Genomic DNA, 19,896 nt, shown 5'->3' with positions numbered 1-19,896 from the left:
GATCATAAGTGCAGGTAGTCCTCAACTTATTACCACAATAGAGCTCCAAAATTTATGTTGTTAAGTGAGACATTTGTTAAATTAGCCTTGTCCCATTTTATGACCTTTCTTGCCACATTTGTTAGGTGAATCAGTTAACAGTTATTATGTTGGTAACAGTTGTTAAGTAACAGTCTTCCCTATACTTTGCTTGTCAGGTCATAAAAACTGAACACATGACCCCAGGACACTGCAGGTGTCATAAATATGAACCACTTGCAAAGCATCCAAATTTTGATCATGTGACCATGGGGAGCTGCAATGGTAATAAGTGTGAAAAATAGTCATAATTACCTGTACTTGTGTATCATAAGTATAAAGTGATGCCTTTGTGCCTCTAGAAATTAAATTGTGCTCGAACCATTTTCCTCATCTCTTTTAAAATTAAGCATAGGACTGATATTACTGTTGTCCTCTTTCCCTTTTACTAGAGCTGTTTTAAAAACTGTGACATCTATAGAGACATAACCAGTGCAGTATTTCAAGACATAAAAACTCTGGGAAGAGAATAGGGGAAAGATAGGAGAGAGAGAGAGGAACGTTAACTTTTCAAGGAATCTTGCTTTGCAGCTATAGAATCAGAGATTTATTTACAGAAAAAACAATGGCACCATATCTGATACAGGAATAATACCTCTGTCACAGAAAGAGAAACGATAACAAAACTAAAGAAATATTAACTATACATCCAGTTTAAAAAAAACCGTAGCGCCTTACACCTGTGTGCAATTGCTGGGAACTTAATTGCGTCAACGGAAGCATTATTTCTGTGGAAAAAGGGACTCAACCGCTGTCGATTCCAATCGCTTTCAAGGTAGGCCTAGTTGCAGAACCTGGGGCAGGTGGCTCTAGCTTAGAGATTTTGGAACGAGTACGGAGTTTCTTTTGGTCGCCAGCCTCTTCTTGCTCTTCTGCCCAGCCAATTGGCAATCGTAACAGCTTTGCCCGGCCAAGTTCTCCAGATTCCCACGTTCTGCCCCAATTCGCACGGGGGCGAGAATTCCCACAATGCACCGGGCTTCTCCCGCCATTTTCTGGGGGAGCGAAGGGTCGTCTCGGGGACTGAGCCTGGTGGGAGTGGGAGGTGTTTTCATAAGCGCGGAGACAAATGACAGGAGTGTGAGGAACAGCGATGATGGAAGTGGGGGAAGTCTCCGATACAGACAGCGATGAAACGATAGTTGAAGGGTTCGTGGTTGAGAGCCACCTGGAAGAAAAAGGGCTTCGTGCAAAAAGGTGACAGTGACAGTGACTCATGTGGGAGTATAAGGCGACGCTTGAAAGGTGTCTGCAAAAGCGCTTTGGCAGGACTTCATTCTTTACATGAACATTCCTCAACTTGGTGTCGCTTTTAGGCTGGCCTCCATCATGCCCAGAAAAGCGTGAGGTAGATTTTGGCTTTGGTCGATGGGCGTTGTACATAAATGCTTGGGCGGCTGCATTACTCTTTGAGGCGAGCTGCCAAATAGTCTTAATATTTACAGCCCTAAACAAGGTTATGCCCAATACTTTTTTTGCGGGTTCTGAAATGTTTTGTACCAAAGCCAAGCATGTAATAAGAGCCTTCTTGAAGCATTGTGCACCCTATGTCTCCTCTTTATTCATTTCAATTTTGCTGCTCCTGGACTCCAACATTGGACTGCTCACAATATAAAAGCAGAAAATACAAATAAAATAATGGAAATAACAAAATAGACAAATAAAATAAAAATATACAGTCTCAAATACCTCTATCAAGCTTCTTTTCCATGTTCAAGGTTTTTGTGGGCATATCTAATGTAAACCCCTCCTATTAGTTTACAGGGGCAAAGACTAAATGGCTAAGTTTGGGTGCTTGAATAGAATATATTCTGTTGAATATAAATATAATATCACTGACAATATACATTACAAGAGATTGTGGCAGTGGAATGAGGAGGTCTCGAGCATTCATTTTTATTTCCTCTTTGAGATGTTTAAATCTCAAAACAGGATTTGGGAATTAAAAAATGCTTTGTGCTAAGTATAAGAACTATTTATTAACTAGTCTAATGGAAACAAATATAATTTAGATAAAGGAAACCATGGGAAAGTCAACATGGCTAAAGTCCTGTTCTTTTTTAATGTGCATTATGTGCATCTTACAAAACAAATTATGGGGTTCTAGTTAGCCTGCCATTTTAATATTATTGATCCCCTCTAGATGTCCATAATTTGTTATTACCTTGATATGTATAATTAATAGTAGCATTGGGTAATTAATAACTAAATGGTCTACTATTTTTTTCAGACTTTTTTTTACAGAAAGCACAAGATTGTTTTGGCCAAGATATAAATAGATGAAAAATATCTGCTAACTGAAAAGTATAAAATATTTCATTGGTATATGTTTGTGAAATAGAACTTGTCAAGGCAGTACTTATTGACTGCTCTGGTATTTTACTGTATCCATGGATTGTTTTTAAAATATAGTTTGCAAACATTATTTATAATTACAGAGGAAATGTTTATGTATGAGTTCATTAATTAAAAAATTTTAACGGTTGTATTTTGGCCAATCCAAGACACTTACTTCTTAAGACAGATAAGAAAAAGTCTTTGCCTTCCATCCTATGTTTTGAAACTAAGCAAAGAAGTTCAATATAATTCAAACATTAGCAGTTGAATACTATTCTATATTTCATTACACTTTTGAGTATAGGCAATTCTCCAATGCCCTTAAGTTGCTTATTTCATATTCAGAACACCTTCATACTATTATTAGTTTTCTAGCACTTGTATATATGATACTTTCTAAAACATCTGTCCTGGGCGATCTGTTTTTTTATCAGCTCATTTAGAGTATTTTTCACAACATGTTTATCTTAGTTAATGAGAGTGCACAGTCTATGTTATGTTCCATCCTATGTGTTCTTTAATTATGGCTCTCCATTTATCAGAGACAATTACTATTTCTGTTTATCACAAAACCTGTATTTGTAATCAAGGCTAACTACTTAGAAATGGGGCCACTCTGACTTCAGAATAGTGAAGCCTCACATGAACATGATTAAAGTATCCGTCCTGTATAAGGGAATGTAATGTATAGATTTTTTAATGGCGCCTTCTCAATGATGGCCCCTGCTGTGAAACAGCTTAATTATCTGCCCTATCCCTTTTCTGATAGGCTTTACAATAGCTATGAAGACCTGCCTATTAAAGAAAGTGTTTAGAGACAATATGAAGGGAGACGGTGAGATGGTGGCACTTGCAGACTGGTTAATGTAGGAGACCCACTTTTTAAAATGGCCCTAAATGTATATGTGTGATACAACAGAAAAAAATAATGATGTTATTCATAGGAATAGAATCCGTTTTTTAGCTCATTGAGAAAAAAATAAGGCTGATTTGGGGGTGAGAAGTGTTCAGTCCTCCCTTCTAGCTCCCCAAACAAGTCTAGATTCCTGGATGTCAGATTGCTAAAGGCTTTCTTCTTGGATTGGTTCTTTGAATACTTTGTTTACTTGTAATAAGACCATGCTCCTCCATGAATTATTCTTCTGCTTTAACTATTTAAATATATACTTTGTACAAAGTATAGTAAGAAGAATAGTAAGTCAAGATGGCAGCCATTTGAGAACTGGTAAAAATTGGAGCTACCAAAGACAAGCTGTAGTTGGTAATAGCCTTTATGAAATATTGTCATTAGTGGTAGTCTTTGTAATATATTGTCCTGCTTTAATTATTTTGAAAAATAAAAATTCTACAAAGAACCTCTTTGATTGCCCAAATAAAGACTGCACCCCATTGAAACTAGTAAAAACTGGAATTACCAGACATAAGTTGTTAGTAATAGCTTTTGCTATCAAGATTTATAACTGAGTTCAGTACTAAATCACAGCTGTCCAGATACTACCCTTTAATTCATTTGGCTTAATTTGGAATAAGTTTCTCAGAGATTCTGCTACATTAGGATATTTACTGCACATAAGAATGATACCTTAAATGTAACAATTGCTTGCTTAGTGCAAGGAAAGGCAGTCAGAATCTTCTGCATTTTTTACTTAATAGATACTTGGTCAGTCTCATATAGCTTGAAATACAACTGATATATTTGTATAATAATTCTATCTTGAGAACCTCTGGTTTCTGCATTGCCAATATCAATCCTTATACTATGTGTAATAGAAACTAAAACTAAAATGTGTTCTATATTTTTAGATTCTCTTCAGTGGATAAAGACATGGTGTTAGCAAGGGAAACCAGCATTACTTCAGAAGTAGCTAATACATATGGAGGTAAGAAGAAATATTTTTTCTCTCTTATATTTTAAGAAAAGGAAAAAATACAAAATTAACAAAAATACACAAATAAAAATTAAAACAAACAGGCAGAAAATAATACATATTAAAAAAATAAATATACAATGGAAGTTAAGTCTAAAGAACACATTACTTTAAATATAATTTTATTGAAATATTTAAAAATGGTTTTATCACAGAAAATGCCCTCATTGATTTCTCCCGTTTTAACATAATCTTTTTAAGCTTTATTCCATATCTTAACATAATTATTTTAAAATAACATATAATTCACATTTGTCATGGTGATACAAAAATATTTTACTTTTTTCTCAATCTTAAAACCCATTTTCTTAATCCATTCTATTTGATCTTTTTGCTATTTTTGATTAACATTTTAAAACCTGCTAGTGTACTAAATTCTTTTAATTTTCCTATTAATGTCTCTCTTCTCTTTAATGGATCCTCCAAATCACTAAATCAAATCTTCAGCAAATGCCCTTACCTTATAAGTTTCTTTTTAAAATTTTACTTCCTTTTCAGTCTATCAGCAAAAATCTGATGTTTCTTTTTACAGAACAAATCAAATCTTGTTATGTTATGCTATATTAATCTCTTTCCAGCTGTGTAGCAGGTAAAACAGAATTTGTGACATTTTGTAAAGGTCATTAATAAAGTTCATCTTCAAAGCATTTATGGTAAGAAGTGAGTAAACACCTTTCCTATTTTAGTTTTCTTTTATAGCTTCACAAACTTCCCTTATTGTTTTTTAAAAGAGTTTTTATTTTTTTTAAACAAACATACACATACAAAACATAAAAACATAAAACCGTCTTCCATTTTATATACATACAGTGTGTCAGTTGGTTACAAATCTTTTGTGCTCAAACTTCCCTTATTGTTATGGATCTTATTCATAACCTCTTTCTGTTTGCCTATAATCTTTGGTAAATTTTGTTTCTTTAAATATTTTTCAATTTTCTCCAGGGAATTTTTTTATCCTTTATGTATTTTGTATAATATTGATAAAATACTTTTTGCATATTTACACTATCTCATCTTGTAATTTCAGTATTTACTTTTTTTGTAATTTGCATGCGAACCATTTACATGGTTTATTTGCAAACTCATAATTTTTTATTTTGCATAATTCATCTTTCATTTCTCTCAGGATTCTTTAACATAACTGTTACTCTAGATGCTACATTTGTTGAAAAATATTTATTTTCTCTGGAAACATCTTTAATTCCTTTTCTTTTTATCTTTATATTTAGCAGCTTGCGTTTTCTTTTGCCACTTCTTTGAGTTCTTTAAACAAATTTATAAGAAATTGAAAAAGAATTTATGGGAATGTGAAAGTCTTAAGTGTTAACCTAGGATTTCCTAGACACAAACTTGATCATTCTCATCAGATATCCTCATCATTTTTCAGAAAGATGCGTTTTTTCTCTTTCTGCAGTTAGCTGTGTGGATTTAATGTGGCAAAGGTAACCTTTTTTAATGCCATGTGCCATATGTAGATGCAGATGCATGTATATGGCAACTATTTTGCTCTCTTTGTTTCAATGAAGCAGTTTATTATTGCATCAAATTTTGTTGCCAAGATGGCGCTGATGATGACTGACTCGGTGAAATGCTCTCTAATGGTTTCTTTATTCCATATTATTATCTGCAATTCACTACGGATTTCATACTCATGAGACCATCTGCTAAGAATTAGGCAATGTTTCCTTAAGGAGCAGCTTTCTGATTCCTCACCCCCAACTGTCTTTGCAAACGCGGAGGAGATTCTAACTAATTCCCCGGTGCTATGGATTACAACAAACAAAGGAGGAAAGTGGCAAGGGCGAAAAAGGAGATGAGGTAAATGAGCAGGAATTTTAAACAGACTAAGGAATAGGATGGAAAAAACTCCTCTCCCTTCAATCTTTCTGACTAATTTACACTCACTTGCTAACAAGATGGATGAAATTCATCTGTTAAATAGATGGAATTCTGATTTCTATAATTCTGCAGTTCTTTGTTTTACTGAAACCTGGCTTAATCCACAAATTCATGGGACAATACCATATACATCCCAGGATTTTAGACATTTAGATCAGACAGAATTGAAGAGATATCAGGTAAAAAAAGGGTGGAGGATTATGTTTATATATCAACAACAGATGGTCTCAGGATATAACTATAATATATAAGTTCTGTGATGAAAACTTAGAGTCTTTACACATCAAGTGCAAGCCATTTTACTCTCCATGTGAGTCCTCCTCATTTCTCCTAATAGCTGTGTATGTTCCTCCACAAGCCTGTGATGACCCGTAGTCTCTCAAAATAACCCAAAGCATATATTAAAGTCCGCTAAGGCCTTCAACTTAACTTCACTGTTTTATTAGGCACAGTTTAAAGTCACAAAAGTAAATAATGAGGCAAACAGAAAACCAAAACAAACTGCATTGATGAGAGTTCCAAAGCAAGCCAATTTAACTAATCATAAACTCCAGAAAAATAACTGAGAAAAGTCCATGGGAAGAATGCCAGCAAAGATAAACCTCTTTCAAGGTGAACACTAAATTGACTCCTGCAAATTCTAACTGCACAGTTGCAAACTTATATATGTAGCTCCCACCTGCAAGCCACGAGGAGGATCATGGTAATTTCCTCTTGAGTAGACCTCGTTTTTCCCTAATCCTCTCTTCCCTGCGTGACCTAGGATGGATAGGGGATGGGCCTGGATCCTCTTCTGACTGCTCAGCCGGACTCTGCCCTTCCCCAGCCTCCTCCACCTCTGGAGCCATACTCCTACTCCCTGTTGGCTGTTCCTCCTCTTCCTCAGAGTCAGTCTCCACCAGGGGCATGACAAAGCCTGTGTAAACAAGGCATTATGAACTCTTGCTGATTAAATTATGGAGGCTGAAGCCAAACACCCAGATTCCCTTTCCATCATTTTAGGAGATTTCAATCAAGCAAATTTAAGGAAAGAGCTCCTAAAATATTTCCAGCATGTAAATTGTCCCACCAAAAGCAAAAATACTTTAGACCACTGCTACACAACAGTAAAAGATGCTTATAGGTCTTTACCACGAGCAGCTGTGGGGCACTCTGACCACTGCATGATTCACCTTGTACCTGCCTACAGTCAAAGACTTAAAACCATGAAACAAACAATTAAATCAGTGAAGACTTGGTAGGATGTGGCAAAGCTGAAACTCTAGGCCTGCCTTGATTGCACTGATTGGAATGTTTTTGAAGATGCCTCTGCAGACCTAGATGAGCTCACAGATACTGTAACATCATATGTCAGATTCTGCGAAGACTTATATGTACCAACAAGGAACCTGCAAATATATAGTAACAATAAACCTTGGTTCACAGCTAAACTTAAGCAGCTACGTCGTTCCAAAGAGGAAGCCTACAGAAAAGGTGTCAGAATGCTATACAACCAGGCCAGAAACATATTAACAAGAGAGATCAGGGCAGCAAAAGGAAGCTACTCTGAAAAGTTAAGTCATCAAAAAAGCACAACAAAGAATGTTGTTTCTGCGCCAACTCAGAAAGCTCAAACTGCCCAAGGAGCTGCTGATCCAGTTCTACAGAGGAATTATTGAGTCTGTCATCTGCACCTCTACAACTGTCTGGTTTGGTTCTGCAACCTAACAGGACAGACACAGAATTCATAGAGTAATTAGAACTGCAGAAAAAACAATTACTACCAACCTGCCTTCAATCGAGGACCTGTATACTGCATGAGTCAAAAAGAGGGCTGTGAAAATATTTACAGACCCCCTCACATCCCAGACATAAACTGTTTCAACTCCTTCCCTCAAAATGATGCTATAGTGCATTGCACACCAGAACAACTAGACACGAGAACAGTTTTTCCCGAAAGCCATCACTCTGCTAAACAAATAATTCCCTCAACCCTGTTCAACTATTACAAAGTCTGCACTACTATTATTGTTAATCTTGTCATCACTCCTTATCACCCATCCCCTTGCACTTGTGACTGTATGACCAACTTTGTCACTTGTATACTTATGATTTATATTGACTGTTTCCTAGTATGATTTGATTGCTTATTGTACCCTATGACCATCATTAAGTGTTGTACCTTATGATTCTCGAATCTTGATGAATGTATCTTTTCTTTTATGTATACTGCGAGTATTTACACCAAGACAAATTCCTTGTGTGTCCAATCACACTTGGCCAATAAAGTATTCTATCTTCTATCTTCTATCTAAATATCCCTTCAGACCAGTTGCTTTAACATCTGTAGTTATGGAAACCTTTGAAAGATTAGTGCTTGGCCCACCTGAAAACCATCATGGATCCTCTGTTAGACCCCTTGCAATTTGCATACCGAGCAAACAGATCAACACTGCTGCTGCTGCTAATATGACTCTACACTACATCCTACCACATCTTGAATCTCCAAAGACCTATGCAAAGGTCATCTTTGTAGACTTCAGTTCAGTATTCAATACCATCATTCCAGATATTGTTATAACTAAACTAAATCAGCTAGTTGTACTGACCAAACTTGTAAATGGCTCATAAGCTTCCTAACAGACAGGAAGCAGCAGGTGAAGCTGGGTAAAATCACTTCAGATACCTATACAATTAGCACAGGAGCCCCCCCGGGCTGTGTGCTCTCTCCACTTCTCTCTATACACCAATGACTGCATCTCAAAAGATCCCTCTGTTAAAATACTGAAGTTTGCAGATGATACAACAGTGATTAGTCTCATTTGAGACAATGATGAATCTGCATACAAATTGGAGGTTGAACAACTAACCTTGTGATGCAACCAGAACAATCTTGAATTAAACAGACTCAAAACCATAGAAATGGTGGTAGATTTTAGGAGAAACTCTCTTATACTACCACCTCTTACAATACTAGACAACATAGTATCAACAGTAGAGACCTTCAAGTTTCTAGGTTCTATGATATCTCAAGACATAAAATGGACACTTAACATCAAAAACATCAAAAAAGCACAACAAAGAATGTTCTTTCTGTGCCAACTCAGAAAGCTCAAACTGCCCAAAGAGCTGCTGATTCAATTCTACAGAGGAATTATTGAGTCTGTCATCTGCACCTCTATAATGGTCTGGTTTGGCTCTGCAACCAAACAAGACAGACACAGACTTCAACAGATAATTAGAACTGCAGAAAAAACAATTGCTACCAACCTGCCTTCCATTGAGGACCTGTATATTGCATGAGTCAAAATGAGGGCTTTGAAAATGTCTACAGACCCCTCACATCCTGGACATAAATTGTTTCAACTTCTAACCTCAAAATCACGCTACAGGCACCGCACACCACAACAACTAGACACAAGCACAGCTTTTTACAGAATGCCATCACTCTGCTAAACAACTAATTCTGTCAAATTATTTACTAAGGTGGTATTACTATTATTCTCATTCTTCCTAGTACCTATCTCTTCCCACTTATAACTATAACCATGTTGCTTGTATCTTTACAATTTATATTGTTTTATTTGTTTCCTAGTGTGATTTGATTGCTTATTAGTAACCTATGATTATCACTAAGTGTTGCATCTTATGATTCTTCATGAATGAATTTTATTTTTCTTTTATGTACACTGATATGGTATATACACATATGCACCAAAGACAAATTCCTTGTGTGTCCAATCACAGTTGGCCAATAAAGAATTCTATTCTATTTGACTGGTCTCTCCAGAGCTGGCGTCACGACGATACGGCATGCGATCTTGGAGGTCTGAGATCGCTGCCGATATCTTTGCTCCTGGACGGTCCTATCAGATCTAAACCGTCCCGAAGAGACGGTGAAAGTGAAGAGCACATCCTGTCGATCCCAGGGATACTGCAAAGTCCCTGGTAGATCCAGGAGAAGCTCTTCTTGCCAGCGGCAAAGAGGGAGCCATTAAAGCTGCTGAAGTTGGGACAGCTCCGAAACAGAAGAGAGCAGAAAGAGAGAGTGTGCCGGTTTGGTGAGAACTTTTATTTTTTCTAAGATCTGAAAGGACACCCTAAGGAAAAGAAAGAATCTATAAAAGTTTTGACAGAAGTAATTAAGCGGCGATTTTAAACAGGAATGTCAAAGTAATGTTTTGTTTTGTTTTCTCATCGCTGGATTTTCTATATATGATCTTGTATTTTGAAACTGGACTGGTTTTTTCATTTATATCTATTTTTTTCTTCTCCTTTTTGATTTTGTAATATTTTAGGCTAGAGGCTCCCTTTAGTTATTTCATTTTTTAAAAATATATTTTTGTTTTTTTATTAATTCTTATTATATCCTGCTCGGAAAAGGAGGGGGAAAGTGAGAGCAAAGAAACTTTGTAACACTGCCAACTAGAGGCTTGAAAATATTCTATTTCCCTGTGACCAGACAAAGCTGAGAAAGAAAGAACTGATACTCTTTTTCAAGGACATTGCTATTTGATAAGATAGAGGGAAGAGCATGGGAGAGTATTATTGCAGGTGGTCTTCTGGGTTTCTATCAACAGCTGGAGTCTGGTGTTGAAACGTAGGGGGGAAAAGGTGATAAGTTTTTGGAGAAGAGAGTTGTAATAAGAGCCTTGGATAATCAAACAAAGTGCAGTGTGCCCTTTTTACTTTTCCTAAGTTGTGCTATCCCTCCTCACCAGCTTTATTGTATTTTTTTAATCTTTTTTTTGTAATAACTATTTGGGTTTTTGGCTTTGTTGGAGCTTGTCTTTGTTTTTCTTACTTTCTTTCTTTTTTCTTTTTGGAAGTCCAATCTCTACGTTTGCTTTTTATTTTAAAGGGAAAGCCTTAAAAGCCTTTTTTCCCTTTCCTGGTATTTTTGTTTTTTTTCATCTACCTTTCTGGTTTATTTTTATGCACTTTTTTCTATTTGAGACCTTTCAATTGGATTAAGGTGTTGAAGAACCTGAAGAATTTTTCCTTTCCTTTTTTTTCCTTTTTGTTTTCTTAAGTCTTTTTCTTTATCTAACTATTGATTGGATTAAGGTATACAAGAACCTGAAGAAATTTTGTCCTCCCTTTTTTTTTCTTTATTATTATTATTGGGCTTCTTTTTTCTACTATTTTTATTTTGAACTATAATTGGTAACTTCACAATTGGATTAAGGTTTAGAAGAACCTGAAGATTTTGAATTGCTTAAAATGAGTAGGAAATTTATAGCGCCTGGTTCTTCAACTTTACTTCTTCCTCTCCACCATTTGGAGGACAACGTTCAATACAGCCAATGTTAAAGCAAGAAAAAGAACAAGAAAAAGTGACTCTGCAGATGATTATGCAAGGAATTCAAAATATTTAAGCAAGATCAGAGAATATTGAAAAGAGAATAAAGAACATCGAACAGAGAACATTGAACAAAGAACAGAGAACATTGAACAAAGAACAAGGAAAACCGATGAAAAAGTGGAGAACATCCAACAAATGATGTTGAAGTATGATGAGAGATTCCAAAAAATTGAAGAAGAAGATAAACAAAGAGACAAGAAGATTGGAGATATTGATAATAGATTAACGGTGGTTGAACAAGATAAAAGTGGTATGTTGAGATGGGAGATGGATAGATCAGAATTCCATCTTAGATTCCAAAACGTAGAGGAAGAAAAAGGATAAAACCTAGCTGAGATAATGATAGAAATACTGGCTGAAGCTTTGGAAATAACTCAAGAGAAGATGATGGATGGAATAGATGAGGTTTATCGAGTTTTCACAAGATATGCGATGAGAAATAGCTTACCAAGAGAAGTTCACATTAGATTTACAAAGAAAGCCATTAAAACGCAAACATTGCAAGTGGCAAAAGAGAAAACATTGAAATACTAAGACAAGGAGATTGTGGTCTTGAAACAAATACCCAGAAGAGTGAGAGAGATGAGAAGAGAATACCGATTCCTGACTAAAATGCTACTTAAAAAAGAGGTGAATTATAGATGGCTGATTCCAGAAGGTTTAATGTTCACATGGCAAGAACAGAGACATAGAATTGACTCAATTGAGAAAGCGGAATTATTTTATACAGAATTTTTTGGAAGGAAAGAGGAAGAGGCAGAAAAAGAGATCTCACTAATTGAATTCCAAGAGGACTGCCAAATGGCGACTGAAAAAGAAGAAGGCGCAGTAGGTGGAAAGGTGGAAGCCAAAGAATAACGTGAACTAAGATCTACGAGAGCTGCTAAACCTAACTATAAAATATAACCATGGAAGAGAAAAAATTGATTACAATTAATATAAATGGACTTAAATCAGCCGTTAAAAGAAGGAAAACTTTTCATAAATTAGAGAAATTAAAATTTGATATAATTTGTCTACAAGAAGTACATATTAAAAAAACAATATGAACAATTGTTGGTACAGAGAAAATTAGGGAAAATATTTACTTCCTTGACCCAATGTAAGAAAAGAGGAGTGGTTTTATATATTAAAGAGACCACCCCAGCAAAGTTGATCTATACCAATGATGATGGAAGAATACTAATGGTGGAAATAATGGACAATAATATGAAAACACTCCTGATTGCAATTTATGCTCCAAATGACAAACAAGAAGAATTCTACAAAAAATTACATATGAAAATAATTGAACTGGACTATTCTAATATAGTTATGATGGGAGATTTTAATGGAATTGTAGACAATAAATTGGACTATACAGCACAGAAAACAATAAAGCAAAACAGAAAGACTCTCCCTAAATCTTTTTTTAAAATGGTAGATGAAATAAACTTAAAAGATACATGAAGAGAAAGAAATGCTAAAACTAAACAATACACATTCTATTCAAATAGACACTTATCATGGTCCAGAATAGATATGATATGGATGTCAACAGAATTAATATCTAACATTCAAGAAATAAACATTGAAACAAGTACTTGGGCAGATCACAATCCAATGACAATTAAATGGAAAGGACAAAAAAGAAGATCTAGATGGACGTTAAATAATACTATTTTAAAGGAAAAAGACTTCACACAGTGGATGGAGAAAGAATTGGCTTTTTTCTTTAGAGAAAACAAAAAAGAAGATACATCAATTCAGAATGTGTGGGATACAATGAAGGCATATGTTAGAGGCTTGATAATAGACTATACAAGGAAAAGGAATACTATGAAAAGGTTAGCCTCTAAGGCCCTAGAGGATGAGCATAAAAGACTTGAAAAAGAGCTACAGAAAATGCCACAGAAAAAGGACATCAAGCTAAAAATGGATGTAATTAAACACAAAATGGGTCAAATAGAAAAAGAAGAATTAGCACAGAAAATTAGAGGTGCTAAACAGAACTACTTTGAAAACGCAAACAAACCAGGTAGATGGTTAGCATACAAATTGAGAAAGAATCAAGGAAAATATTGCAATTAATAGATGACCAAGGCCAAGTTTGCCATGGTAGCAAAGAGAAGAAGGAAATCATTCAAGACTTCTATGGGAAATTATATATGCAAGAGAATATTGATGAGGAAAGAGTTAAGCAGTACTTACAGAATGCTAATTTACCTCAGATACCTAAAGAGACTGAAAAAATGTTAGAAAGCAATATAACGATGATGGAGTTAACTGAAGCACTCAAGAAGCAAAATAATGGAAAGGCACCAGGCCCAGATGGACTTCCGGCAGAATTTTATAAAACATTACAAGAATCGTTGAACCTTCCATTGCTAGAAGTTATGAATGAAGTTATGTTAAAGAAGAAGATACCTAAATCATGGTCAGAAGCCTATATTACACTTATTCCAAAAGAGGAGGCCAACCCATTACAAATTAAGAACTATAGACCCATTTCTCTACTAAATGCAGATTATAAAATCTTTGCTTCAATATTGGCAGAAAGACTTAAAAAATATTTAAATAATTGTATTCATCCTAATCAAAATGGATTTCTGCCAAAGAGACAAATTAAAGAGAATATGAGAGTAATCTTGGATACTTTGGAATACTACGAGGCACATCCTGAAAAACAAATGACTCTGATATTTCTAGATGCACAGAAGGCATTTGATAATGTGAATTGGCAATTCATGTTATTACTGTTGGAACAGATGGGTTTTGCTAGAAAATTTATTCAAGCAATAGAAGCTGTATACTATAAGCAAATGGCAAAGGTAATGATAGAGGGAGAACTGACAGACTCTATCAATATAAGAAAAGGAACAAGACAAGGGTGCCCACTATCACCTTTGTTGTTTGTGTTAACTTTGGAAGTGTTAAATAGAAATATTAGAGATGAAAAGAATATAAAAGGAATGAAAATCAAAAAGGAAGAATTTAAGCTGCAAGCATTTGCGGATGATCTGGTTTTCATCTTAGAAGACCCTTTAAAACAGGGGTCTCAAACTCAATTTACCTGTGGCCGCTGGAGGCAGAGGCTGGGTGAGGCTGGGCCGCATAAGGGATTCCACAAAAAACGTTGTTAAAAAAATATCCTCAAATGTCATCAACAGTTAATGATTTCTCCAATACATGAACTGTCCTGAACACATGAATGGAACATTGAATGAAGATCATGAACAGTTCCTCAGAACATGGCTTCTCCAGCTTACTCCTTGCTGCCAGAGACTTGACAAAGCTTCCTCTCACATATCTGAGCCACATTTGGCTTGAGAGAGGAGGCACTTGAGACCTTCAGTATGGCTTGAAGATGATCATCAGTAAGTCTGGACCTGTAATTGGACTTTTCAGAGTGGAGAAGGAGCCATGACGAGGAACGGCGGGCGGGACTTCCTTCAGAGGTCCATTCCCCCTGCGGGCCGCACTAATATTATACTTTCATATCACGGTGGGGGCCACAGGATATTGTCCTGCGGGCTGCAATTGGCCCGCGGGCCGCGAGTTTGAGACCCCTGCTTTAGAAACAGCATCAAAATTGATAGAAAAGATAGAGACATATGGAAAGGTGGCTGGTTTGAAAATAAATAAAGATAAGACAAAGATTTTGACAAAGAATATGCTATTAAGACAAAAGGAAGAACTGGCAGATCTATTGAAAATTCAGGTCACGAATAAGATCAAGTACTTGAGGATATATTTGACAGCAAGATGTAGTACATTAAAAGAGAATAATTATATTAAACTTAAACAGCAGATAGCGCTAGATTTGGCAAAATGGAAAAACTTACAACTGTCACTAATAGGGAGAATTTCAACAATCAAGATGAATCTATTACCCAGAATTTTATATTTGTTTCAAACAATTCCAATTAGGCTTGGAAAAGACTACTTTGAAGATTTAAATAAAATTGTGTTGAAATATATATGGCAAGGTAAGAAAGCGAGAATAAAGTTAAAACTTTTGCAAGATGCTAGAATTAGAGGAGGATTTGGTTTGCCTAATTGGGAGTTGTACTACCAAGCTACAAATCTGATGTGGGTTAAGGAATGGATAACACTAAGAAATACTAGATTGTTGACATTAGAAGGACATGATTTGTTGTTGGGGTGGCATGCTTTTTTATGGTACAAATGAACTAAAACACAGGGGTATTTTAGAAGACATTATATACGGGAGTCTCTGTGGTTAAACTGGGAGAAGATTAAAAGACAATGTTATTTGAAAATTCCAGTCTGGTTATCGACTATTGAAGCATTTTCGTATCCTATAATATACAAAAAGGAACAAACAGATATGGTGAAATATTGAATGAAAAGGGTGAACTTAAATGCTGGGTTGTTGCCCTCCTACGGCCTCCTCCACGTCTCCTGATGTATGGCCTGTCTCCTGGTGGCGCCTCCATGCTCTGGACACTATGTTGACAGACACAGCAAACCTTCTTGCCACAGCTCGCATTGATGTGCCATCCTGGATGAGCTGCATTACCTGAGCCACTTGTGTGGGTTGTAGACTCCGTTTCATGCTACCACTAGAGTGAAAGCACCGCCAGCATTCAAAAGTGACCAAACCATCAGCCAGAAAGCATAGGAACTGAGAAGTGGTCTGTGTTCACCACCTGCAGAACCACTCCTTTATTGGGGATGTCTTGCTAACTGCCTATGCTTTCCACCTTTCCATGTGAAATTGATTGTCAATCAGTGTTTTTACCTAAGTGGAAAGTTTGATTTCACAGAAGTGTGATTGACTTGGAGTTATATTGTGTTGTTTAAGTGTTCCCTTTATTTTTTTGAGCAGTGTATATTGAATCAACTATGCATTATGCAGAAAGATTTTTAATATTACATTTGGACTTGGATTTTCTGAGTTAAAGAAACTGATGCATAATTAAAATCCATCTTCACCCTGGATTTGGAATAATGCAGAAAGCAAATGAAATTTTGATTTTTAAAAATAAATATAATGATAAAATCTAAAATAATCTTATTCAGAGAAGTTTAAAGAATTCTTGTTTGTTATTTTTCTAGATTTAGAACATAAAGTGCCCCGAGTTCTCAAGATGTCATACCAAAATGTCGGTGTGTTAATGGTTCTCTGCTTGTAAATAGTTACATTTGTATTGTTCAACTAAAGATTTATAAATTAATACAAATCTTTAGTTGAAGAACAATATTTTACACAGATCAGGAGCATTCTAAAAGTCATATAATAACCTAGTGCCTAATAAAATAGAATTTTACTTTTGAAGCAGTGCTTTTATATATTGCTTAAAAATCGTAACACATTGGACCGATCAAGTAATCTATGTGGCCATTAAAATAAAGTCATGTAATTTTCTATAACCCTTCCATTGTTCTTATTATACTGGACTAGCATAAAAACCTACATCTGACATCATTATCCAAAGTTTGTGCTATAACACAAAATAATAAATATGCCATACCTATGGCTATAATACAAAATATTTACAGAGCTTTCTAAATGAATAATGCTATGATTTCAGCATAAAGAACTTTGGAAATATTAATTGGAAATACTCCACAATTAATAGAGTTGCAATGTAAATTATAGCTGTTACTACAACTTTCTAGGCACTGTTGCCAAACAACTATTTTAGATCTACAAATAATTTTGGTTCCACAGAGTAAACGTGAAAAAAAAGGAAAAATTCTAGTGAAGCAAATTTTCAAATCCAAAGTATTTGAGATTTTTTACTCGGCTTAGTACTCATACTTAGCAGATTTGAGGTTTTCACTCCCAAGAAATACATTGCACAACAAAATTCATCCTCCCTTCCCTTAAATTAAATAGTATTTTTTTTAATGTACAAGGCAGCGATTTTATGTTATCATTCTAGAAGGCATTGAAAAAGGAGTAAGGCTCTTTACAAATATTCACTGCTGCCACATACCAGGCTTATTAAAAGTTAAAAGAAGTTGCCAATGATATTTCAACTATACATTATATAGCTTCATTTACTCTTTTGGTTTGTTGATCTTTTTTTTTAAATCTCAAAATATCCATCAAAATGCTAGACTCAAAAATTGTTCTGCTAAAATGGACAGTAAAACAAACAGGATTTTCGAGGTTTATCTATTTAAAAATACCCAGATTTTTATTCCAAAATTTTTAGTACTTGTTCCCTATTCCCCCCCAACCCCAGAACTTCAGCATAGATCAATATAATAAAGGGGAATTAGCTGCTGTGCCCTGTTTGGAATTATTATATATTTAAATTAATTAAAATATTGATATTACAGAACTAGTTGCACTTATCAAACTGCCTTACTATAGTACATCACTATATAAATAATTATGCTAAGAATGAAATGATTATTTTTGTATATATGGCCGATGAAATCTTAGATAATCTTCCATAATTTATCAGAAAAGTCAATTAAAGATAATAATAGAAACTACTGGAAATTTTAGGTCATTGTGTTGTGGCAGCATAAAACGTTTTGTAAAAAAAACATCCTTAATTACTATTAGATTAACTTGTATTGAGAAATATAAATGTGTTCAAATGGTTGTAATAAAATGATAAAATGCCAAAAAATATAATTAAATTTATACTAAAGAGTATCTTTATAGAAATAATGTGAGTTCTTCTTTATTGTAACCATGGCATTTTATTTTTATTTTGGGGTGATTCTCTAGAAGAAACTCTTCCCTCAAATATGAATGCAGTAAAGTCATTCTCAAATGATGTGCCAAAATACCCAGGAACATCAGTGGCTTTCCAAAGTGTTGGAATGATCGGTGGCAAGAGTGATGCAGCAGATAACGATCTAATTCATGAAGCAATAGCATCTAATGAGACTATAAATAGTGTGGCATCTAAAATGTTTGTAGTAAAACCACTTGATGAATTTGAAACCAACCAAATACCTGACATGTTAGAGTATCAGAATGATTATTTTTCTATAGATACATCTGTAAATGAGGAGAATAATACTTTGCCAGAAGAACTTTTCACAGCTCTAAACACCTTGACAGAATCTGTAGTTGCAGTAGAAGGCATGACTGGATCAAGCACAACAGTGAAGCAGCTAACACCCGAACAGGCAGGTGATGATGCCACAGAAATAATAAAAACTGATTTGAAATCTCAGTGTTATTTGCAATGCCATGAAGAACCAAAAACTGTAATGATAGCCAAGATGTCATGCACTTCAGGCGAACAGGTATGTACATACATGCATACATACATACATACACACAGTATATATAGAGAGAGTGTGTGAGAGTGTTATTAGGAAACATTTTCATCTTATGTTCACAAGTTTATATTCTTACATCAGCAATGTATATTTTATATCTTGTTATCTCAGAGTACTGGCTAAAAAATATTTTTCCAGAACCCTCCTTGGGCTTTGCCAAAATGTTTCCTGGGGATTGGGAATTTAGTCTGCATCTTCTCTCATAAACTGAAGGACTGAGAAGGGACAGAGAGAGAAGGACTGAGAGAAGGGAAATGCATAAGCAATATGTTAAATTGACCTGTCAGAGTCATTCATTTAAATTAAGTGTGCTAAAGTTATTCTATATGCCCTGGTTCCTTTTTATTAATTTGGCCACATACTTGGAAAAATTGCAATTTACCCCTTTAAGTCGCTCCTGCTGCTTTTACTCCTGAAGAGCTTCCCTATACAGTATGAGATCCCAGGGGTCATATGTTGTATCACCCGTCCTTCACTCCATTTCAAGTGCTCACTCATACCTCCCTATCTGTCTTGGCTCTATGGCAACTACCTGCAGCTTCCCCCACAACACATACACACCATCTTCCTTACCTGGGACTTTCGCCTCTTCCCACTTAATGATTTGCACAGTCCTGAGATTATAATACCTGTCAGGATTGCTGTCACTGAGGAATTCATTCGTATGATCCATCATTTACAAATACATCACTTAGCAATGGCAATCCCAATCACAAATGCCATCATAATCTGAGGACCACCTATACTTAAAACTTGGTAAGGTCATGTTTTTAAAATCTGTTTATGCATGCACAATTGAAATTAAGTTTGAAATAAAAATGTTGTAACGAGACTTTTCCATTGTATTAATTGATGTATCATATTTTCCCCAAAAACTTTGATCTGAAGTCTCATGAATAAAGTAGCATAAGAGTGCAGGTAGTCCCCAAATTACGACCACAATTGAACCCAGAATTTATGTTGCTAAATGAAATGTTTGTGCCATTTTCCTTGCCACAGTTAAGTTAATCATTACATTCGTTAAGTTAGTAGCATAGTTGTTAAGTGAATCTG

General features: G+C 35.2%; 1 protein-coding gene across 2 annotated transcripts in view; it reads left to right on the top strand.

The window, feature by feature from the left end:
• Window positions 1-18,190: 18,190 nt before the first annotated feature.
• Window positions 18,191-19,896, top strand: part of ANKRD31 (ankyrin repeat domain 31) — a 49,458-nt gene continuing 47,752 nt past the window's right edge. For both annotated transcript variants that reach the window (XM_087958269.1, XM_087958270.1), the window contains exon 1: window positions 18,191-18,807. In XM_087958269.1, coding sequence (XP_087814395.1) covers window positions 18,301-18,807 — 507 coding nt within the window. In that variant the 5' untranslated portion in view covers window positions 18,191-18,300. The remainder of the gene's footprint in view (window positions 18,808-19,896) is intronic.

This window comes from Notechis scutatus, chromosome 2, assembly GCF_049901735.1.
Source record: "Notechis scutatus isolate UNSWTSFEM ecotype Mainland chromosome 2, rNotScu1.2, whole genome shotgun sequence".
Lineage (NCBI taxonomy): Eukaryota > Metazoa > Chordata > Lepidosauria > Squamata > Elapidae > Notechis > Notechis scutatus.
The sequence above is the reverse complement of the archived record's forward strand: the minus strand, read 5'-3'. Positions and strand labels throughout refer to the sequence as shown.